At 41.4% G+C, this 19,161-nt stretch overlaps 1 protein-coding gene across 3 annotated transcripts in view; it reads right to left on the bottom strand.

The window, feature by feature from the left end:
- The window catches only part of ASB5 (ankyrin repeat and SOCS box containing 5), a 50,036-nt gene that overhangs the window by 17,974 nt on the left and 12,901 nt on the right, over window positions 1-19,161 (bottom strand). For 2 of the 3 annotated variants that reach the window (XM_059156255.1, XM_059156254.1), the window contains exon 1: window positions 6,882-7,120. The exons of the other annotated variant lie outside the window; for it this stretch is intronic. Coding sequence is in view for 1 of the 2 variants with exons in the window: in XM_059156254.1 (XP_059012237.1) it covers window positions 6,882-6,918 (37 nt within the window). In the remaining variant the exon portion in view is untranslated. Of the gene's footprint in view, window positions 1-6,881; window positions 7,121-19,161 lie in introns of those variants that run through there. 3 annotated transcript variants of the gene reach the window in all.

Here is a 19,161-nt window from a genome sequence, read left to right as displayed (position 1 = left end):
AAACTTTAATGGCTCGCCAAGGAGTACAGCCTAAGATGCCCATCAGAGAAGAAAAGATTATTTACAATGTGATTAGACCTTCCATTCTGATGTTCTATTACTTGCCTCCACACAGCCTATGCTTTAATTAAACTGGACTGTTGTACCCATTCCCCCATTTTTTTCTTTTTTCCATATTGTCTTCCCCCTGCTCAATTTTCTTTCTTTCTTCCTTTCTTTCAAGATTTTATTTATTTATTTATTTATTTATTTATTTATTTATTTTAGGAAGAGTGCATGTGGGCAGGTGCAGGGGGACTGGGCAGAAGGAGAGAGAAGTAGACTCCCCGCTCAGCATGAGCCCCAAGCCGGGCTTGAGCTCATGAACCTGACATCATGACCTGAGCAGAAACCAAGAGTCCCTCACTCAACGGACTGCATCATCCAGGAGCCCCACAATTCTCCATCTTTTGTTACAGAGTCCTCTATTGGGTGGATCCGCTTCGCTGGTTTATCTGTTCTGCTCACAGGGCTTGAGAGGTCCAGACAGCAGAAGCTGCTGGAAGATGGCTCCCCTCACCTGGAGATTTAGACTCCGTGGGAGGAAGGTACGTTGGTAGGGTGAGGAGAAGACAGAGAAGAGAAAGAAGGACAGAGGCCGGAGGGAAGTGGGAGAGCGGAGGGGCAAAGGAATGGAGGGAGGGGGATGCAGAGAGCGACAGAAATGGTTTTGAGGGGCACCTGGGTGGTTCAGTGAGTGCCTTCAGCTCAGGTCGTGATCTAAGGGTCCTGGGATCAACCCCACATCGGGCTCTCTGCTCAGCAGGGAGCCTGCTTCCCCTCTCTCTGCCTGCCTCTCTGCCTACTTGTGATCTGTCTGTCAAATAAATAAATTTAAAAAATCTTTAAAAAAGGGGTGCGTGGGTGGCTCAGCGGGTTAAGCGTCTGCCTTTGGCTCAGGTCATGATCTCAGGGTCCTGGGCTCTCTGCTCAGCGGGGAGCCTGCTTCCTCCTCTCTCTCTGCCTGCCTCTCTGCTACTTGTGATCTCTGTCTGTCAAATAAATAAATAAAATCTTTAAAAAAGAAAAAAAGAAAAAAAAAGGTTTTGAGGTTTTGAAAGCCCACCATGAAGCCCAGCAGGAGCCTGAGTCCCAGCTTTGGCCACGCCCCAGGGAGGTGATAGGACCTAAGTCCCTGCTTAGACCACGCCCCAGGGACATGATAGGACCTAAGTCCCGTGGTAGCCTGGAGGAAGAGGCGGGCTCTAGGCTCCTGCGCCCACTCAGGACAGAGCTCCGCGGGGTAGGTCTGACGTAGGGGCCGCAGACTGGCTGAACTTGTTTCAAGGCTAACTGGGCTGGGCCAGCCAGTCCGCCGCAGGAAGGGGCTGAAGGCGGGATAGGCTCCCCACTGCGCCAGCTTTCCGCGCTCACGTCTGCGCAGAGCTGAAGAGGCCGAGGGGACCTTATTAAAAGGATCAAGTTCCCAGTCAGCCTGCGGGATGGGAGCTTGAGGCCGGATTTAATTCGGAAGTCAAAGAAAGCTGTGCTCTTTCGACCACGGCACCTCAGAGATGCCTTCTCTCAACAAACGAGGCAGTTTTCCCGGGACCTCCTTGCAGAGCCCAGCCCGGAAGTGTTCTCCTCAGCTCGGCGGGAGCCTCCGCGGCCTTCCTGGGTGGTCAGGAGCGACGCTGCCGACTTAGTCTCTGCAGAGTCTCCATCCCCGCAGCTGCTCCTGCTTCCTCAGCTGTCGTCGGGACGGTGTTCGGAAGGGCGCTGAGAGGGCGTGTGGAGCTGGGGACGGGCCCCGGCGGGCTGCGGAGGAAGGCAGATCAGGGTGCGGCGTCTGCCCGTCGGTGTTTGCTGCGGCGACTCGGTAGGTTTCCGTGGCTGCATCTGTTTTCTCATCTGTAAAGCGGAGGTGACCGGGATCTACATTTTCTAGTTGTCCTAAGGGCTAAATGGGCCTGTGTGAGAAGTGTTTGACCCAAAGTGTGCCGTTAATAGAACCCTGTCACTCCGTTGTACCGAGGTTCAGTGCTGTGGGCGGAATGGCGTCCGCGTAAAATCCCTGTGTGGAGATCCTGGTGCCCGGTGTGACAGTATTAGCAGGGGCGGCCTTGGAGAGGTTCTTAAGCCGAGAGTGGAGCCCCCGCGAGCGGGATCGGTGTCCTCGTGGTTCCCCCAGCCCCTCCCCCACGTGAGGATGCTGTGAGGAGCCGCCAGCAGTGAGCGGGAAGAGGACCCGCATGGAGAACATGACCTTGGTGGCACCGTGATCTTGAACTTCCAGCCTCCGGAGCTGGGAGAAATAAATTCATGTATAAGCTGCCCAGTCTGTGGTGTTTTGCTAGAGCAGCACAAAGGGACTAAGATACGATGGTTTTGTCTGCCACCAAATTCCTCTGGTAAACCCCAACACCCCGTCTCACTCTATTTGGAGGTATGGCTTTTAGGAGGTAATTAAGGTTAAGCAAGGCCATGAGGATGGGGCCCTAATCTGACAGAGTTGGTGGGCTTATAAACAGAGAGAGAGAGATCTGCATCAAGAAAAGGCCACGTGAGCTCAGAGCGAGCAAGTGGCCAGTCTACAGGCCGGGAAGAGAGCTCTCACCCAAGCCTAGCCATGTGACAACTTCGATCTTGGACTTGAAGCCTCCGAAACTGTGACAAAGTTAATTTCTGTTGTTTAAGCGGCCCAGCCTCTTGTATTTTGTTATGGTGGCCCGGGAAGATGAAGACAGAGATTAAGTGCTTTGCCTGAACTCAAGCCCGGAAGCAATCTCAGTCCTTGCAAATGTTCAGGGAGATTTATCTTGTCCCATTCTCTCTTCAACCCCAGAGCGCATAGTGGTCCATAATACTTAAAAATAAACTGATTAAATGATCTAAGAGTTGCCTTCTAAGAATGAAAAAAAAAATGTGGAACTGCTGTCTACATTTTCATATAATAATGTGTATATTTGAAATTGTAGCAACAATGACTGTATTTTTTTAGCCAGTTACAATAGAGGAACATTAAACAGGACGACAAATATATCATAAAACACAGAAAGCCATGATATTTTCCAAGTACAACCATTCCATTTGATTGTATATCCTTCCCAATTTTTTTCTAAATACACATTTTTAAAACAAGAAGTGGAAAGGTAAACAACGCAAAGACTGAGATCATACCGTGGTGTTTCATACATGGTCATAAAAAGGAATCCATAGATGCATTCTCTGTACACTAAGCCATGAAAAGAGTCCACCCCTTTGCCATGCCATACATTTACGTTTCAGAACCCATGTTCTGGAAAGCACCCAAGTTGAAAGTTAGTATTTGCAAAACAAACAAACAAACAAAAGAAAAACAACAACAACAAAAAAAAACCCCAAAACCCACAGGTCACTCTAGTTTACTTCAGGACACCAACAGATCTGCAATGGCTGCTCTACTAACCTTGACTGGTCAGAATACCCCAGCTAGCTTTTTGTTCAGAAGAACATTCTTCTACACTTACTCTGGTTTTCATGAGCATCTGCTTTACGCAGTTCATGTCATCGGCAATATCTGCAGGCATAGTTTCTGTCTGCTACAGCCAGGTGTCAAAGTCAAGTGCTCTAGCCGGAAGAAATGCCAGAGGCTGGATTTCTAGCTACTTTTTGCTCCCCTTTGGACTTTCACAAAGATTCCTGTGTGCCAACCCGAGAGGGGCTGGGACACTGAGCTCTATTCAGAAGCACTTGGATCGGGTTGGGAAGGAGCTGGTGGGGGATGGGCCAGAAGTGCAGTAGGATTTTCTATTTTTAAAGGAAGACTCAACTGCAGCCGGAAGTATTTAACTATTTGCACGGCACAGAAAGGGAAGAATGTGTAAAATTGCATTTCCTATTCGGAAGCTAAATAAACATGAACTCCTTATTTAAAATAGGAAACCTGATTTGAATTATGTACAAATTTGTCCTTTGTAAAATTGACCCTTGAAAATAGGTACAGACAGAAGGCTGCCCCCAGAGAGCTCAGCGGTGATGGGTGACTGGTGAGCCTTTCTGCTTCAGCCTCGGGAATAAATAGTGTGTGTGTGCATTAGGGTCAGCTGGTAGGTGGCTCATGTTCCTTTGGTAAGAATCTAAGTTTAGAATTGGCTTCCATGCAAAAATCACAGCCCTGTTATTTACATAGGCACAGCTCACTATTGTGATTTTTTTCTGGAGGTCATTTCTAGGCCAGAAGGCATCAGTGGTCAATTTAAGTATGATGGAAAGCATTCACCCTAAAAGGTAGGGCAATGAGAGGAAGAACCACACATGTGCCTGGTGTTTTCAGTTGGCACGTAAAGTTGAACAAGGCACACTGGCCATGACCTAGTGGAGAGCAGGAACTGGCCCATGGAGGTCTTCAAGGATTAACTGAGCCAGGAGTCCAGTTACGCGGTATCAACATATCCAGGTCTGTCTTGATGAAAAATAGTCACGGATTCCATTCTCTTTCTTTACCATTTTATCACTATGTTTAGGCTCTACCTTCCATTGGTATTTACAGAAAAAAAAAAAAATCAATGGGCTCTTGCCTTCATATAACAAACCAGGTAAGAACAAATACGTTTTGTGAATAAAGTTATTTCCTGTGCGTTACCCCATTCAGAGTTGCTGCCGGATTCCATCGCCAGCATTTATCTCAAAATTATCACTAATGGACACCACTATCTTTTCCTTATCTTGAATTAAGCTTTAATCCTTTAAACTAAAGGACTGGGGGCAAGCGGCTTAATGATACCTAGGAGTCCTCTTCTGTAAAATGAAGAACTTGGATAAGATTACTGTCTTCTGGCTCTGGCTCGGTCAACACTGAGCTGGGGGCGTAGTCCAAGACCACAAAGGAGGCCACACCTTGCCAGAAAAACTGGACCAGCTAGCTGAGGCAGCTTGGATGGGGGGCACATTCCCAGGCCTTGAGAAAGGCTGAAGGGAATTATTTCTCTGACAGTCCCCCCCACTGGGTTGGGTACTCAGAGTATATACATCTGAGATGTCACAGATCTACCACACTGTATCTCTTAAATAGTGGCCACTCAAAAAAAAAAAAAAAAAAAAAAAAAAAGATGTCATTCGAAAATGGAATTCCAAAGAATACTTAATACTTCAAGAGGGTTTTTTTTTTTTTTTTTTAATGTAGTCCTTTGGGGGTAATAAATTTCCAGGGCAGTGGGGAGAAAAAAGCCATTGGATTTCATCATAACTACATACTTAGTTAAGTGAGATGTGTGCTGGCCTGCAGAATACATTTAAAAATTCACATAAATAATCAGGGGCACTCAGGAAATAATAATTACTTCTTTCAAAAATTTTAGGTACATCCAAAGCAGAAATAATTTTTAAAAAATGACTCCAAGAAATTGAAGGAAAATGTTACAGTTAATTTACTGGAAAAAATAAGGAAAAGAATATTAAATCTATGGAGTAGCTCAACTGTATGATTTCATTTAAAAAAATGCACAGTGAAGTGAGAGTGTTTGCGACTGAATCACTTAAATGCTGATCATCTAGGATTGTATAAATACGGACCCACTACGAAATATCTAGATATATAGAAGAATCTAGCATCTTCCCTCGTGTCAGTGCAGAAGTGGATTTGGGAAGCAACAGGATATCATTGAGCCCTGTGAGGAGGCAGAAGTTTTAAAGCAAACCAGCAGTAGATAAAATACTCCAGGAAATAATTAAAATTATATTCCGTAGAAGATAACAGACTCCGAAATATTACATCTCAGGAAAAAACGTCTGAAATATGGTGTAGATTAGAGATGACATACTATTACTGCCCACAAGGGCTAAAATAAAATTTTACACCTTTTAGGCAGGATATGGGAAATGAAACGGGGCCATTCTATTCCCATTTTAACCAACGCTAATGTGTCTGAAAACTCGGGGACCTGAGTTTGGGCTGGTTGCCAGTCCTCCGTGAGAGAGCACTGTGAAGACTGGAATAGTTTCAAAGGATGACGCTGGAAATCGTCAATGAGCTAAAGGCACTTCTAGAGGAGAGGAATCTTAATACTTCAGAAATTTCAAAATGGAAAGTTGAAATCTAAGAGGGATTATGATAGAAATCTGTGATGATGCCACACACTGTAAGGAGTGAGTACACATTTTCAAGAAATTCTAAAAAAGCTACAGAGTTGGATCAACTTCTGACAGTTTAAAGATTACAAGTGGGACACTAATACTTCTGTTTGTTTGTTTTGTTTTGTTGTTTACACAAGCAGTCACAAAGTTCAGGAGCTCATTGCTTCCAAAAGGCAGCGTTGAGCCCCCACCCAAATCTTCAGAAACAGATCAAGATGAAGGGACTCCAGCTGGAATCCTGGTTGGCAGTTTCCCCCACATATGACAGTGGAATACTCTAAACTCATACAGTCTCCAGCACCCAGTTCAACATTATCAACTCACAACTTGTCTTGTTTCATTTTCAAGCCACCCGCAGCCCTCCCAACCCCAGTCCTGGGATTATTTTGAAGCAGACCTCATTATATGATATGACCCATAAATAGTTCACTATCTACCTCTAAAAAGATGAGGACTCTATCTAGTCATAACTATAGTATCCTAATCACACAAAAAACAGTAATTCCATATGTCATCAAACACACGTTGATTAATTTTTATTTTCCGAAGAGCAACCCAGTTCATAAACTGCCTTCTAGAATAATAACTATATGGACCATGTTTAAATTCTTTATCTTAGAGTAAAAGTCTGCGATCTCTCCATTTTCTAAAATTTTTTAAAAAAAAATGTTATATTCCCATCCTTTAAAAAAAAAATGTTTCTTTTCTCTAAAGTACAGATGACTCACTAAATGCAAGATAAAAACTTCGCCTTAAATCATCACAGGATATGTTAGATTCCCTTGTACCTGCTAGTGCCAAATTTCCACCCTTGCACAGTCGCATCTGGAACGGGCCATCGTTCAGTTCCGGGAGGCCGCCTTGCTGTGGGTGTCTCTACCAGGCCACACGCACATGGAGCTCATAACCGTCATCCCCGAGCCGCCCTCTTGTTCCATTTTATTTTTTATTCTATTTTATGTAAACATGGGTACCTAAATCTGTTAGCCTAGGGATGGGGAGTGAGGGCAGAGGAGGTCTGAGGGCAGGCCTGACCTTGGGGGAAAGCATAGTGATTGTTCTCTAACAGTGAACCTTTGTCCAAGGGTCATTCACTTCTCTGAAGGTTGCTGGGAAACCTACAGTGACATCTTGTGGTCCCTGGTTAGGAAAGGTCACAGGGATCTGAAAAAATCACAATTCGAGAACATACGGTCGGGATCCTCATAAAACCACACATATCATAATAATGCCTAACCACAGTGAAGGATACTTTAGAAGCCGGTGTGGGCAGGGCTTTAAGAATAAATGTTAGGTAAGGAGGCTCTTTCAATATCACCAACTTGTTTGGGGATGATTTTTTAAAAGTAGAAGCATAACGTAAAATCCAGTTAAATGGAGTTTGAAGTAACAAAATTATATGCTTGCATAAAGCATATTTTTTATGGTAGATCTTGAAACAGAACGCTAAGGGGTTCTATTAAAGAAAATGTACTTGTCCTCAATGTCTAGGGCACTTCACTGTTGAAGAAAATGTACTTGTCCTTAATGTCTAAGACACAGTAAGTCCTTGTTAGCTGTCACGTAAGGGTGATTTCTACCATACTCACCTGTTTGTTAATATTGAGAGTTAATGTCTTCTCAAAATGCTTAAAATATCTTTTTCAACATTGTAATATAGAAGATATCTCTGAATTTGGGATTTTTTTTAAATACACCAAAAGACATAAATGGTTTTTCAGAAAGACACAAATAATGCCCATATGTTGCACAAAAATAATAAAATACAATTTAAATTCAAAATCTCTAAGTGCTTAAACCATGAGAGACCAACATAAATGCTAACGACTAAAGTATGTTAATTTCTAGTTGTGTAATGATCAAGTAAGTATGAAATTTCATTTATTCATGCATTCATTCACCTATTCACTCCATATTTTTTAGATGTCTACTGGGTACTATGCCCTGGGTACACAGAGATGAAAAGACAGTTGCTGTGACTTGAACCTTACGCTCTAGACTGGCATTTCAGAATTGGCATGGACCTCCATCACTGTCTAAGAAACATCTGTACATCTGAGAATCAATCTTAGACTCATGGTAGACTTGGAAATCCCCAGAGTTAGGTTGCCGTGATGCTCCTTAACTGTTAGAACTGTCCACAAAATAATTCTCATTTACATTTCATAAACCATAAGTGGCAAGTAGCAATTCTCCATAAAGAAGACACGATTTTATCGTAGACAGTGTATTTCCATTGTTAAGATTTTTATGAAGCCCAAAACAATTTTGTGAAAAAGTGGCCAAAAAATGTGGGGGTTTTTTGTTGTTGTTGTTTTGTTTTGCTGTTGCTGTTATTCTTAACCTGATATCTTGGAAAGCATTTGGCTAGCGTGCAGATTGTGAGATGAATGGAGAGATACCACAATGCCATTATGAAAGGAAAAACAAGGAAAATCTAACCAAAGATATCAATTCTCATTTTGAAAACAGATCTCAACACTTCTCCAGGCTTCTGCTAAACATAGGTTTAGAACAAAGTATATAAGGCCTTAAAAAAAATTCCTAATGTTATGTTTTAGCCACAAAACTATATAGGACGAAAAGATTTAAAACTCTCAATGATGAAACTATTTTTTTTATCAACTCCATATGCATCAGCAGTGCACCTACCCTTGATTTAACAAATCTCAGGAGATCTGCTTTCTTTTTTTAAAACTTTTTCTTTTTTTTTTTTTAGAGAGAGTGAGCCAGCATGCGAATGGGGTGGAGGAGGAGGGGCAGTGGGAGAGAGAATTTTAAGCAGAGTCTTCACTGAGCACGGAGCCAGACATGGGGCTCGATCTCACAACGCTGAGATCGTGACCTGAGCCAAAACCAAGAATCAGATACTTAACCAACTGAGCTTCCTGGTGCCCTTGTTAATCGATGTTCTAATAGAGCTATTCATTCTGACTTAGTATAGTAGTTAGGAGCCTCAACACTGCCCTCAAATGACCAAAGCTGGGTCCATATCCCACGCCAGGCAAATACTAAATTTGTTACCTGGAGAAAGTTACTTCATTTCTTTATGCCTCGATTTCCTTATCTGGAAAGTGGGATAACAATCCTACCTCACAGGATTTCTGTATGAATTAATAGAGAAATCAGAATTGTGCCTGGTACACGGTTAGCCTTTAATGTTAATTTTATGACCTTATTCTCGGATGTAAATATATCATTCATGCTTGCTTCATCAAATTTTGTCTTTCTATGTAGTAGTAAAGTTAAAAAAGCAAATTCAAAACTCACAACACTCAAGCATTTCAGTTACCGGTAAGCCCCACAAATATTCCTGGTTCTTTGGTTGCTCAGTGACTGTGGTGTATAGAAAACCATTCTTGGTACTAGATATAACTTTGCTACTTTGTCAGCAAAACGAAAACAACCAACCAAACAAAAATAGCTCACAAAAATTAAGCAACAGAAAACACAGACTAAAATAGCTGTGGACCCAAAACTCTGTCCCACATCATTGGTGAGTCCCCTGGTTGCCAGGAAAGAAATGCTGGTTGATATACAATTGACCATTCATTTTCATGTGAAAACAACAAAAAAATAGAAAATACTTAAAATATTAGATATGAGAAAATTTTTAAAAGAGGGAGGAAGCACAAATTTTGAAATAATAGGGAAGCAGCAATATTCGAGAAGCACAGAAATCTCTTGACTATCCATATCAACAATCCCTAGGTTCTAGGAGGGTTTTGCCAATGGTGAAGAAGCCAGATGATCTGGACGATCCCCAAGTATAGGTTTGTTGGGTTGAATTTTCCTTAAGTGTTTTCCAAGATAAATGTAGGCTTAACAGGCAAAAAACTGATGACAATTCCTAAATGTGCAGTAATGCACTCTAATAGCCTATGCTGAAAATCCTTTAAATGTTGATGTGGAAGTAGGCATAAGCCAATCCATTTCTTCACCACCCATTTTCTTCCCAAATTTCCTTTGATTATATCCACATTCATTCATTTCTAATTCTTAGTCAAAGGTGTAGACCAAGCTGCTGTATATTCCTTACTGTAATGCATACTAAATGTTCGCCCTACATCCACTCTGGCCACTGTCCAATTTGTTCTCTGTTGATTAAGTGACACGTGTCAGATTTGCTTCAAAATAATCCCAAGGTAACTGGCAGGTTTGACTGTGTGCTTCTACGAAAGCAAGCTTGTGTCTCATAATAGAGTGTTATCTTTCCGTTCAATTGATGGGCCGGGATGTTATTTAAAAGGAACCTTATCATAAGAGAGTTCTCAGAAACCCGATTCTTCATGCTAGATTTGCTTTGCTGATACTTCCTTTAAGATTCTTGCAGCTTTGTTCATGAGTGAGATTGGCTTCCTATAATTTGCCTGTCTTGTACTGACTTGTTCGATTTTGAGTAATGTACCAGTTAAACTTTGATCGCTCTGAGTGTTATAGAATGAGGAGTTTTTCATACCAAATAGACCCTCTCCAATTGCTGGTTAAGGAATCTGTGTGGGGCTGCTGTCTTTGTAGGCACATTAGCGTAGGCCGGCTGGCTGGCAGTGGGCATCAGAGACGAAGGCGAAGTCAGGGAGAGCAGAGACTTCTCATAGCTCCGAGGAAAACCGGGAACAGAGTTTGTCTGTCCCCACCTCCAGCCTCAGCAATGTGGGTGGCCCGAGGAGAAGCTGGCACCCTTGACCATAGAAGGCACACACACCTGGCCTGGGACTCTGAGATATGAAAGTGGGCAATCTGGAGGGAGTGGAATGAGCCACGGATCCACGTGGCCAGATGACCAGGGTCACGTGCAAGCCAACAGCAGTGCCTACACCGGCCTTAACTGTAAAACTAGCTCCTTTTTCTGCCACCCAAATGTTACACAACGTTCTCCTCCAGCCAGTCCCAACCTGGAACAGCACTAGAAAGGGAATTCTGGGCCACAGAATTCTGGCATACCTGAGTTGACATGGTACAAAGCCACTACAGGGAACAGCTACGAACTCCATGAAATGAGTTGGGGACGAGTCCTTTGCTTTTTCTGCTGTCATAGATCTACCTTATAATACTTGGTAGAGGCTTCTGGTAAAACCTCTGCTCTTGGATTTTTTTTGGGGGGGGAAGTTTTAAAACTTGTGATTTTATCTCTATTAGTGATTTTAGGATTAGTTAGGTTCTTTATTTCTTCAAAAACAGCTTTGACAAGTTTTTTTTTTTTTTTTTAGGAAATTGTCTTTCACCCAGATAGTCCCAGTTATTGGCATTAAGTTGTTAAATAAAACCACTTATTTTTAAAAATATCACTAACACCTGCTTTATGTTTTTATTTTTTTTTTTAATTATTTATTTATTTATTTGACAGACAGGGATCAGAAGTAGGCAGAGAGGCAGGCAGAGAGAGAGAGAAAGAGGAAGGGAAGCAGGCTCCCTGCCGAGCAGAGAGCCCAATGGGGGCTCCATCCCAGGACCGTGAGATCATGACTGGAGCTGAAGGCAGAGGCTTAACCCACTGAGCCACCCAGGTGCCCCATATGCTCTCTTTTGAATTCCAACCATTGTTTATTTGCACCCATTTTGACATAGGTGTACCAATCTCATTAGTCTCTCAACAGATCACCTTTCAGCTTTGTTTATAATTTGTTTATAAGTCACCTTATTAATTTCTGCTTGCGGCTCTCTTACTTTTTTAATTCAGTGTGTGAAAGTTGACAGTTTTGTTCTTTTTATAATTTTGATTTCTAAACCCCTGAGTTCCTTAAAGACATCTTCTTAATTTCCAAACATAGGAGTTTTCTTCCAGTTACATTTTGTTAAATGATTTCTACATTAATTTTATGGATAATCGTAGATATGATCCATATCAGAGGCACCAAATGATGGTTTGTGGGCCAAATCTGGCCTACAATCAGTTTGGGTAAATACAATTTTATTGGGGTGGAGCCAAACCCATTCATTTACATATCATCTGCTTCTATGTTAAACTTGCAGTTCTGAGACTGTATGATGCACAAAGACTAGAATATTTGCTCTCTTATCCTTGACAGAAAAGTCTGCCAACCTGTGACCTATATAATACTAATCATTTGAACTTTTACAGAGACATGCTTTATGGCCCCATGTATACTCAATTTTTTAACTCAATTGAACTCACATTTTCAAAATGTATATGAAATGATGTGGACGGAGAGTTCCAAATCCAGATTAGATCTACATTTTCAATTTTTAAAAAAGATTTTATTTATTTGACAGAGAGAGATCACAAGTAGGCAGGGAGAGATGGGAAAGCAGGCTCCCCACCGAGCAGAAAGCCCAATGCAAGGCTCAATCCCAGGACCCTGGGATCATGACCTGAGCCAAAGGCAGACGCTTAATGACTGAGCCACTCAGGCATCCCTTTCTTTCTCCTTTTAAGTCAATATTTCAAGTTTATATCTTAAAGCAATTTTATCGGGTGAATACATAGAATTGTTATAGCTTCTAACTAAATTCATCTTTTATTATCATATAGTAGCATCTAGTCATGTTTTTTGCCTCCAAGACCTACATCATATTAATATGGTGAGATATTTTCAGGGAGTATTTCAGTGGGGCCTGTCTTTCTCGATACTTTGATTTTCAACTTTTCTGAATCCTTATGTTTTAGATGGGTCATTTAAAAAATATATATTGCTGGGTACTACCCCCCAAAATCTGGAAATTGTTATCTTTAACCTAGAGAACTCAAGCTACTTACTTAAAATCATTATTTAGGTTTGCCTGGGTGATTCAGGTCAGATTGGGTCATGATCCCAGGGTTCTGGGTTTGAGTCCCACATTGGACTCCCTACTCAGTGGGAATCCATTTTTCCCTGTGCCTGTGCTCCCCTTGCTTGTGCTCTGTCTCTCTCTGACAAATAAATAAAATCTTAAAAAAATGAACTTATTATTTAAATTACTGATGTATTTAGCTATTTGTATGATATTTAGATTAATTTTTCCCATATTAGTTTCGTACTTTGTATTTTCCCCACTTTCTATGTTCTTTTTCTTTAGTTATTTTGATTTGCTTAATTTTATAATTCCATTTTCCCCTATTCACCTCTGAAAGTTATATACTGTATTTTTTTTAACCCTGTGCCTAATATTTTGCTCAGACTCAGACACTAAGGAGAGCTAGGGCGCCTGGCGGGCTCAGTTGGTTAAGGGTCTGCCTGCCTCTGGCTCAGGTCATGATCCCAGGGTCCAGGGATAGAGCATCTCAGGCTCTCTGCTCAGCAGGGGGTCGCTTCTCCCTCTGCCCCTCCCCCAACTTGTGCAGGAGCTTGCATGAGCACATGCTCTCTCTCTCTCTCTCAAAAATAAATAAAGAATAAAATCTTCAAACAGGAAAGAGAGCTAGAATAAAGTTATACCCATAATCGTGTCTGCAGAAGTGACATCTTTCAAGTATAAGTCTGGCGTGGCCCACGTCCCCTATACTGAAGCACAAATTCATTGTTATATGGGGCATCACTTGTAAACCACACTGACACCCATAGCTACTTACATCTGTATCACAAAATACCAAAGTTAAATATTTATTGTCTGCCAATTATGACTCTGAATTATTATATATGATTTGAATCTGAAAGCTCTGTTCATAAATAAGACGTTACATCCAGTGCAGAGAAAAAAAATAGTTCTCTAAAACTGGCCAGCTCAGCTACATCTCCATTGTATCTTGCTACCATGTGAAAACAGCCAAACTGAATAGACACTTGAGTTTAAACGACCCATGCCTCACATCAACCACCACACTCCTTGTAATTTGTGCTCTGAACCTGGCTTTTCAAGAGTTTGCAGATTACCTGAATCATTCCTCAGTTCATTACCAGGAAGCATCGAGGTGCATTACAGAAACTGTGTAAACATAGTAAAACACAGAAAAATCCCGAAGTTGACCTTGGTACAAAATTAATAATGGTTGTTTAAACCTTTTACAGACACTTTGATGAAGACAATTGGTGGACCAGGATGTAACAGGAGAAAGAACAATATTGTTTGATCAGATTTTTTGGAGACAAGGTTTTTGAAAGCTGAAAAAAAAATTCATGGTGAAAAAGAAGAACTTTCCAGAGCATCTCAGGAATGTGCATTCCATGTGTCGAAGAGGTAAGGAATGGACTGTTTGAGAGACTGGGTAGTTTAAATTAGTATCATGGCACCAGACACAACCACAGAATGCCAGAGCGGGCTCCCCATGCCGCCGTGTATCACCAAAGAAGCGAGTATTGGCACTGTGGACTGTCTTCCAGATAATTAAGCTAAAATATGAACTACAGCACTGATGATATGAGGAGTGCTAAAAAGAAAAAAAATGCATTTGCAGAAGTAAGTGTTCCTTCAGTAAATAGAATGCCCAGATGTCTGCCCAGTTGAAGGTGCAGGAGTTATTTTTTTTTTTTTTTTAAGATTTTGTTTATTTGAGAGAGAGAAAGTGAGAGAGAGAGCATGAGAAGGGAAGAGGTCAGAGGGAGAAGCAGACTCCCCATGGAGCTGGGAGCCTGATGCAGGTGTTGATCCTAGTACTCTGGGATCATGACCTGAGCCAAAGGCAGTCGCTTAACCAACTGAGCCACCCAGGCACCCAGATACTGGAGTTAGTAAAAACAAAACAAAACTCAGCTACCATAACAGGAATAATAAGGAACTTCCTTAAAAATGGTAAAAGTTATTAACAATACCAAATAAACAAAAGCCTTCAAAAAACATTATACTTAATGCAGAATGTTGAAAGCTTTCCCTCTGCATTGAAAAATAAAAAATGGACACTAATTATCACCACTCCATGGAATATTACACTGAAGGTTTTAATCCATTGAATAACTGAGGAAGAAGAAATAAATAATGGTATGAAACTTGGAAAGGAAGAAACAAACTGGCGTTATTCATAGATAATATGATTTTCTATCTTAAAAAAAACCCGTAGAACCTACAGATTCTTATTAGAATTAATGAGAGTTTGGCAGGTTTGCTGGGTATTAAATTAATATATGAAAATTAACTATATTTCTCTATGCCTACAACATAGAGATAGAAAATGAAATGATTTAACCAGATAGTTTTTACAGTAGCCTAAAACAATTTAACACCTAGGAATGAATTCAACAAAAATGTATAAGACCTCCTCAAAAGATAATAATAAAATCTTACTGAGAGATATTAAACAAAACCTTTATAAATGGGAAAATATATCATGTTTATTCATTGGAAGGCAAGCACTGCAAAGATGTGAATTTTCCCTTTAATAAATGATTGATAGGTTAAATGAACTACAACAGAAAACCCAACAGGTATTTTGTGAACCATAGAAGTGGCTTCTAAAATTTGGAATTTCAAATTACTAAGCACAGCCAAAGCCACTGAGAAAATAGAACGAAGTGGGAAGGGTTGCTCTACTGAGTATCAAGATACTTGAAAGCTACTGAAACCAACATAGTGTGGTTTAGGTCTGGAGAGATGTACCCAGTAAGAAAGCCCATAAACAGACCTTGGTATGAACAGACACTATTCTTAGGCAGAGAGCTTACCATAGTGACTATGATTTATACAATGTATTACCGACTTTCCATTAAATGGGGTGAATATAATTGGCTACCCACTTAGGAAAAAATGGGCTTACACCATTCAAAAACTCAATTGCAAGTTGATAGTTTGAAAGGAAAGCTTTAAGAAGAGAATGCAGAAAAACACTTTGATTATGTTGAAATACAGCAGGAATTTTCAAAATAAATGACACAAAAAGTATTAACCAAAATAGAAAAGATTTATACATTTGACTGTCTTTTTTTATAAAGATTGATTTATTTATTTGAGGGAGAGAGCGAGTGAGCATGTGTGTGGGGGAGTAGGGAAGAGGCAGAGGAAGAAGGAGAGAAGCCTCAAGTAGATTCCACCCTGAGCACGGAGCCAGATGCAAGGTTCAATCCCATGACCCCAGATGAGAGTAAGAGTCCAATGCTTAATCAGTTGTGCTATCCAGGCACCCCTAAATTTGACTACTTTTAAATAAAGTAAACAAACAAAAACAAACAAAAAAACAAAACCCATGAAAAGTGAAAAGCCAAGCCACAAAGGATATTTGGAAGTAATATTCTTTTTTCAGTCTCCATTTAATTGTAGACTATATAGGTAACTTCTAAAATCAATGAAAAATAGGGCAGAAAACCCATTAGAAGGGAAGGCAAAATATTTGGAAGGCACCTCACAAAATTGGAAGGTATAGATGGCCAATAAACATGAAAATAGCATTATTAGGGAAGTGAAAATGAAACCACAAGGTATCTCCACATGCCCACCAGATTAGCAAAAATTAAGAATACTGACAACACCCCATATTAGCGATAATGGGAAGCACCATGAATTCTCATACACTGTGGATCTCACTATAGATAAAATCATATTGGAAAATAGAGTAACACCAACTAAAAAAAACCAAAGATACACATGCTGTATGACCTGGCAGTTCCACTTCTGGAGCTGGACTAATTTACTTGTACTAGGTGTTTCTATCAGTGTGATTCATAATTACCCCAAATTTGGAATTTACAGCACTGAACATGAATGAACTCCAGGTACACGTGGATAAATCTTTCTATCACGTTGTTCACTGAGAAAAGGAAATCAGGAAAGAATATTGAGAGAATGGGTCAATTGACATAAAGTTTAAAAGCAGGCTAAACCAAAGGGTCAACTACCTGAGGTATAGTCAGGGGGAGGAAACCTATACAGGCAAGAAAAAGATAACTGTAAAAGGAATCACCCTCTCTCTGGAGACAGGGAGAGGCTGTTATGGATGGAAAGAGTGCACAGTGGAGAGTAAGAGAGAATACTCCACAGAGCACTTCTCGGGGAGGAAAGTTACCAACCATGTGCCTCCAGTGACCTTGGGTGACCCCTGGTGTGAATATATGGAAATGTGTCTCCAGGACTGCAGGGGCTGTCCTGAAATCATTGTCATTACCTGTTATTTGGTGACTCAAGCCAGTTCTGAGCAGTACAGTTGAGTTACAGTCTCCACGTTCTGCCATAGAGCAGGTGAGGTCATGGGTGGGATAAATTCACGAAAGGAACTCAGGTTCTGTGCTAAAAGCATCTCTGGTCAAAAAGGATCCACCAATAGTTAAAATAACATGGAAGAATCATGGTGCTTCAGAGCGAAGAGTGGACTTAGATGCCATCTGCTTCAGTGATTTACGTATGGTTGCAGAGAGCCCTGGGAGTTCAGCCGAGCTGCCTTGGAGTATGCCAGCTAGCGTGGGGCTCTGCCTTCAAACAGAGTGGTTGCCACTCTTATCAGCCTCACAAATTGAGCTTCCAGATCATTCAAAAAAAAGTCAACAGCTTAAAAAAAAATAAAAGGTTCAGAACCCACTGATCTTGTCTAACATCTTCATTTTGCAGATAAAGAAACTGAAGTTGCTAGAGGGTGGGTGGCATCCCCAGAGTCACCCGGAGTGTTACCAGCAAAGCAAGACTGGAACAAGATTGTCAGTTCCTGACCTGTTCGGTTTCCAATGTACCCTATTGCTACTTAACACCACCGGCAGACAAATCTAAACCAGTGAACATAAAATAAGGAAGGCAAGGGACACCTGGGTGGCTCAGTTGGCTGGGTTTCCAACTCTTCATTTTGGCTCTGGTTGTGATCTTGGGGTCATGGGATCGAGCCCCGCATGGGGCTCCATGCTCACTGTGGAGTCTGCTTGAGATTCTTTCTCCCTCTGCTCCTCCCCACTCCCCACCCCGCCCCATTCTCTAAGTAAATAAAATCTTAAAAAAAAAATAAGGAAGGCAAAAAACAGATTTTAACAACTTATAGTACCTACATCATAAGCCTTTTTGTTAGGGTGAAATGAGTTTATGATCATACATGTTTAGAATGGTCCCTGGCGCACAGCTAAGAACTAGGTAGGTGTTCAGTATCTTATTCTCATAAAACGACACTTTCCACCTCCTGCCTTCTCTTCACCCACTTGGTTGTGGTGTTCTATCTCTACCAGCTGCCTGCTTGAAATTTAAACGAGGTCCACAAATCCCTACAAGGGATTAAATCAGCAACCTGTGTTCTCTGGTCTGAGCACAACAGCTGCCGGGAAGAAGATCTGATACACGATGCTACAACAAGGGCTTAGTGTAAGAACAATTTTACACATACCTCCTCTCTTCCCCATAGTTCTAGCCACAAATAGTTGTGTCCCTGGGAACCATATGCTCATGGAAGGTTGAGGCCCTGGCGGCAGCTAAGGTGTTTTCTGTTGATCCTGCACAGAAGGGTGTACTGACCTTTGTTTCTGCCACATTGAAGGTACTCACAGAATTGGGTCTCAGAGCAGAAAAGAGAGGAAGTCTGGAGACCTGGGTGCGCTGGCTTCTGCTGCAGCTTGGCAAGCCACGGTGGCGCCACATACATACGTCGTTGTGGGCCCACTCCGGGGTCCTGGGGGCAGGCTATCCTTGCACAACTGTCCCCAAACAGGAGTCCTACCCCCTGCTGTGGGTGGCTACTACTCTCTCTTGCCTGTGTGTTACCTTAACTACAGAAGATTCTGGACATGGACACAAACCAAATTCCCCTCTGTGATCCTTTCGCCACCTGTGTATGAAGAAGCCAGTTGTGTGCATAGGCAAAAGCAAGATTTTTTTTTTTTTAAAGATTTACATTTTATTTGGAAGAGAGAATAGGTATAGATGGAGAGTAAAAGGGAGAAGCAGACCCCCCTCTGAACAGAGAGCCCAGTGGAGGGCTTGATTCCAAGACCTTGAGATCGTGACCTGAGCTGAAGGCAGATATATATATATATATATATAATACTATATATAATGTAAATTTTAAATATAAAAAAATATATATATTTTTTTATTTTTTAAATCATGATTTTGCCAGGGCACCTGGGTGGCTCACCCGGTGTGTGTGTGTGTGTGTGTGTGTGTGTGTGTGAACATATATATATATATATATATATATATCATTCCTACCACTTTGTTATCTAAAACAGATACTAAAGATTTTGGGGCACAGGCTCTAAGGGTGAAGAGCTGAAGTCCAGAGGTATTGTTTACAGC

This window comes from Mustela lutreola, chromosome 18 (assembly GCF_030435805.1).
Source record: "Mustela lutreola isolate mMusLut2 chromosome 18, mMusLut2.pri, whole genome shotgun sequence".
Classification (NCBI taxonomy): Eukaryota; Metazoa; Chordata; class Mammalia; order Carnivora; family Mustelidae; genus Mustela; species Mustela lutreola.
This window is presented reverse-complemented; position numbering and strand designations above follow the sequence as displayed.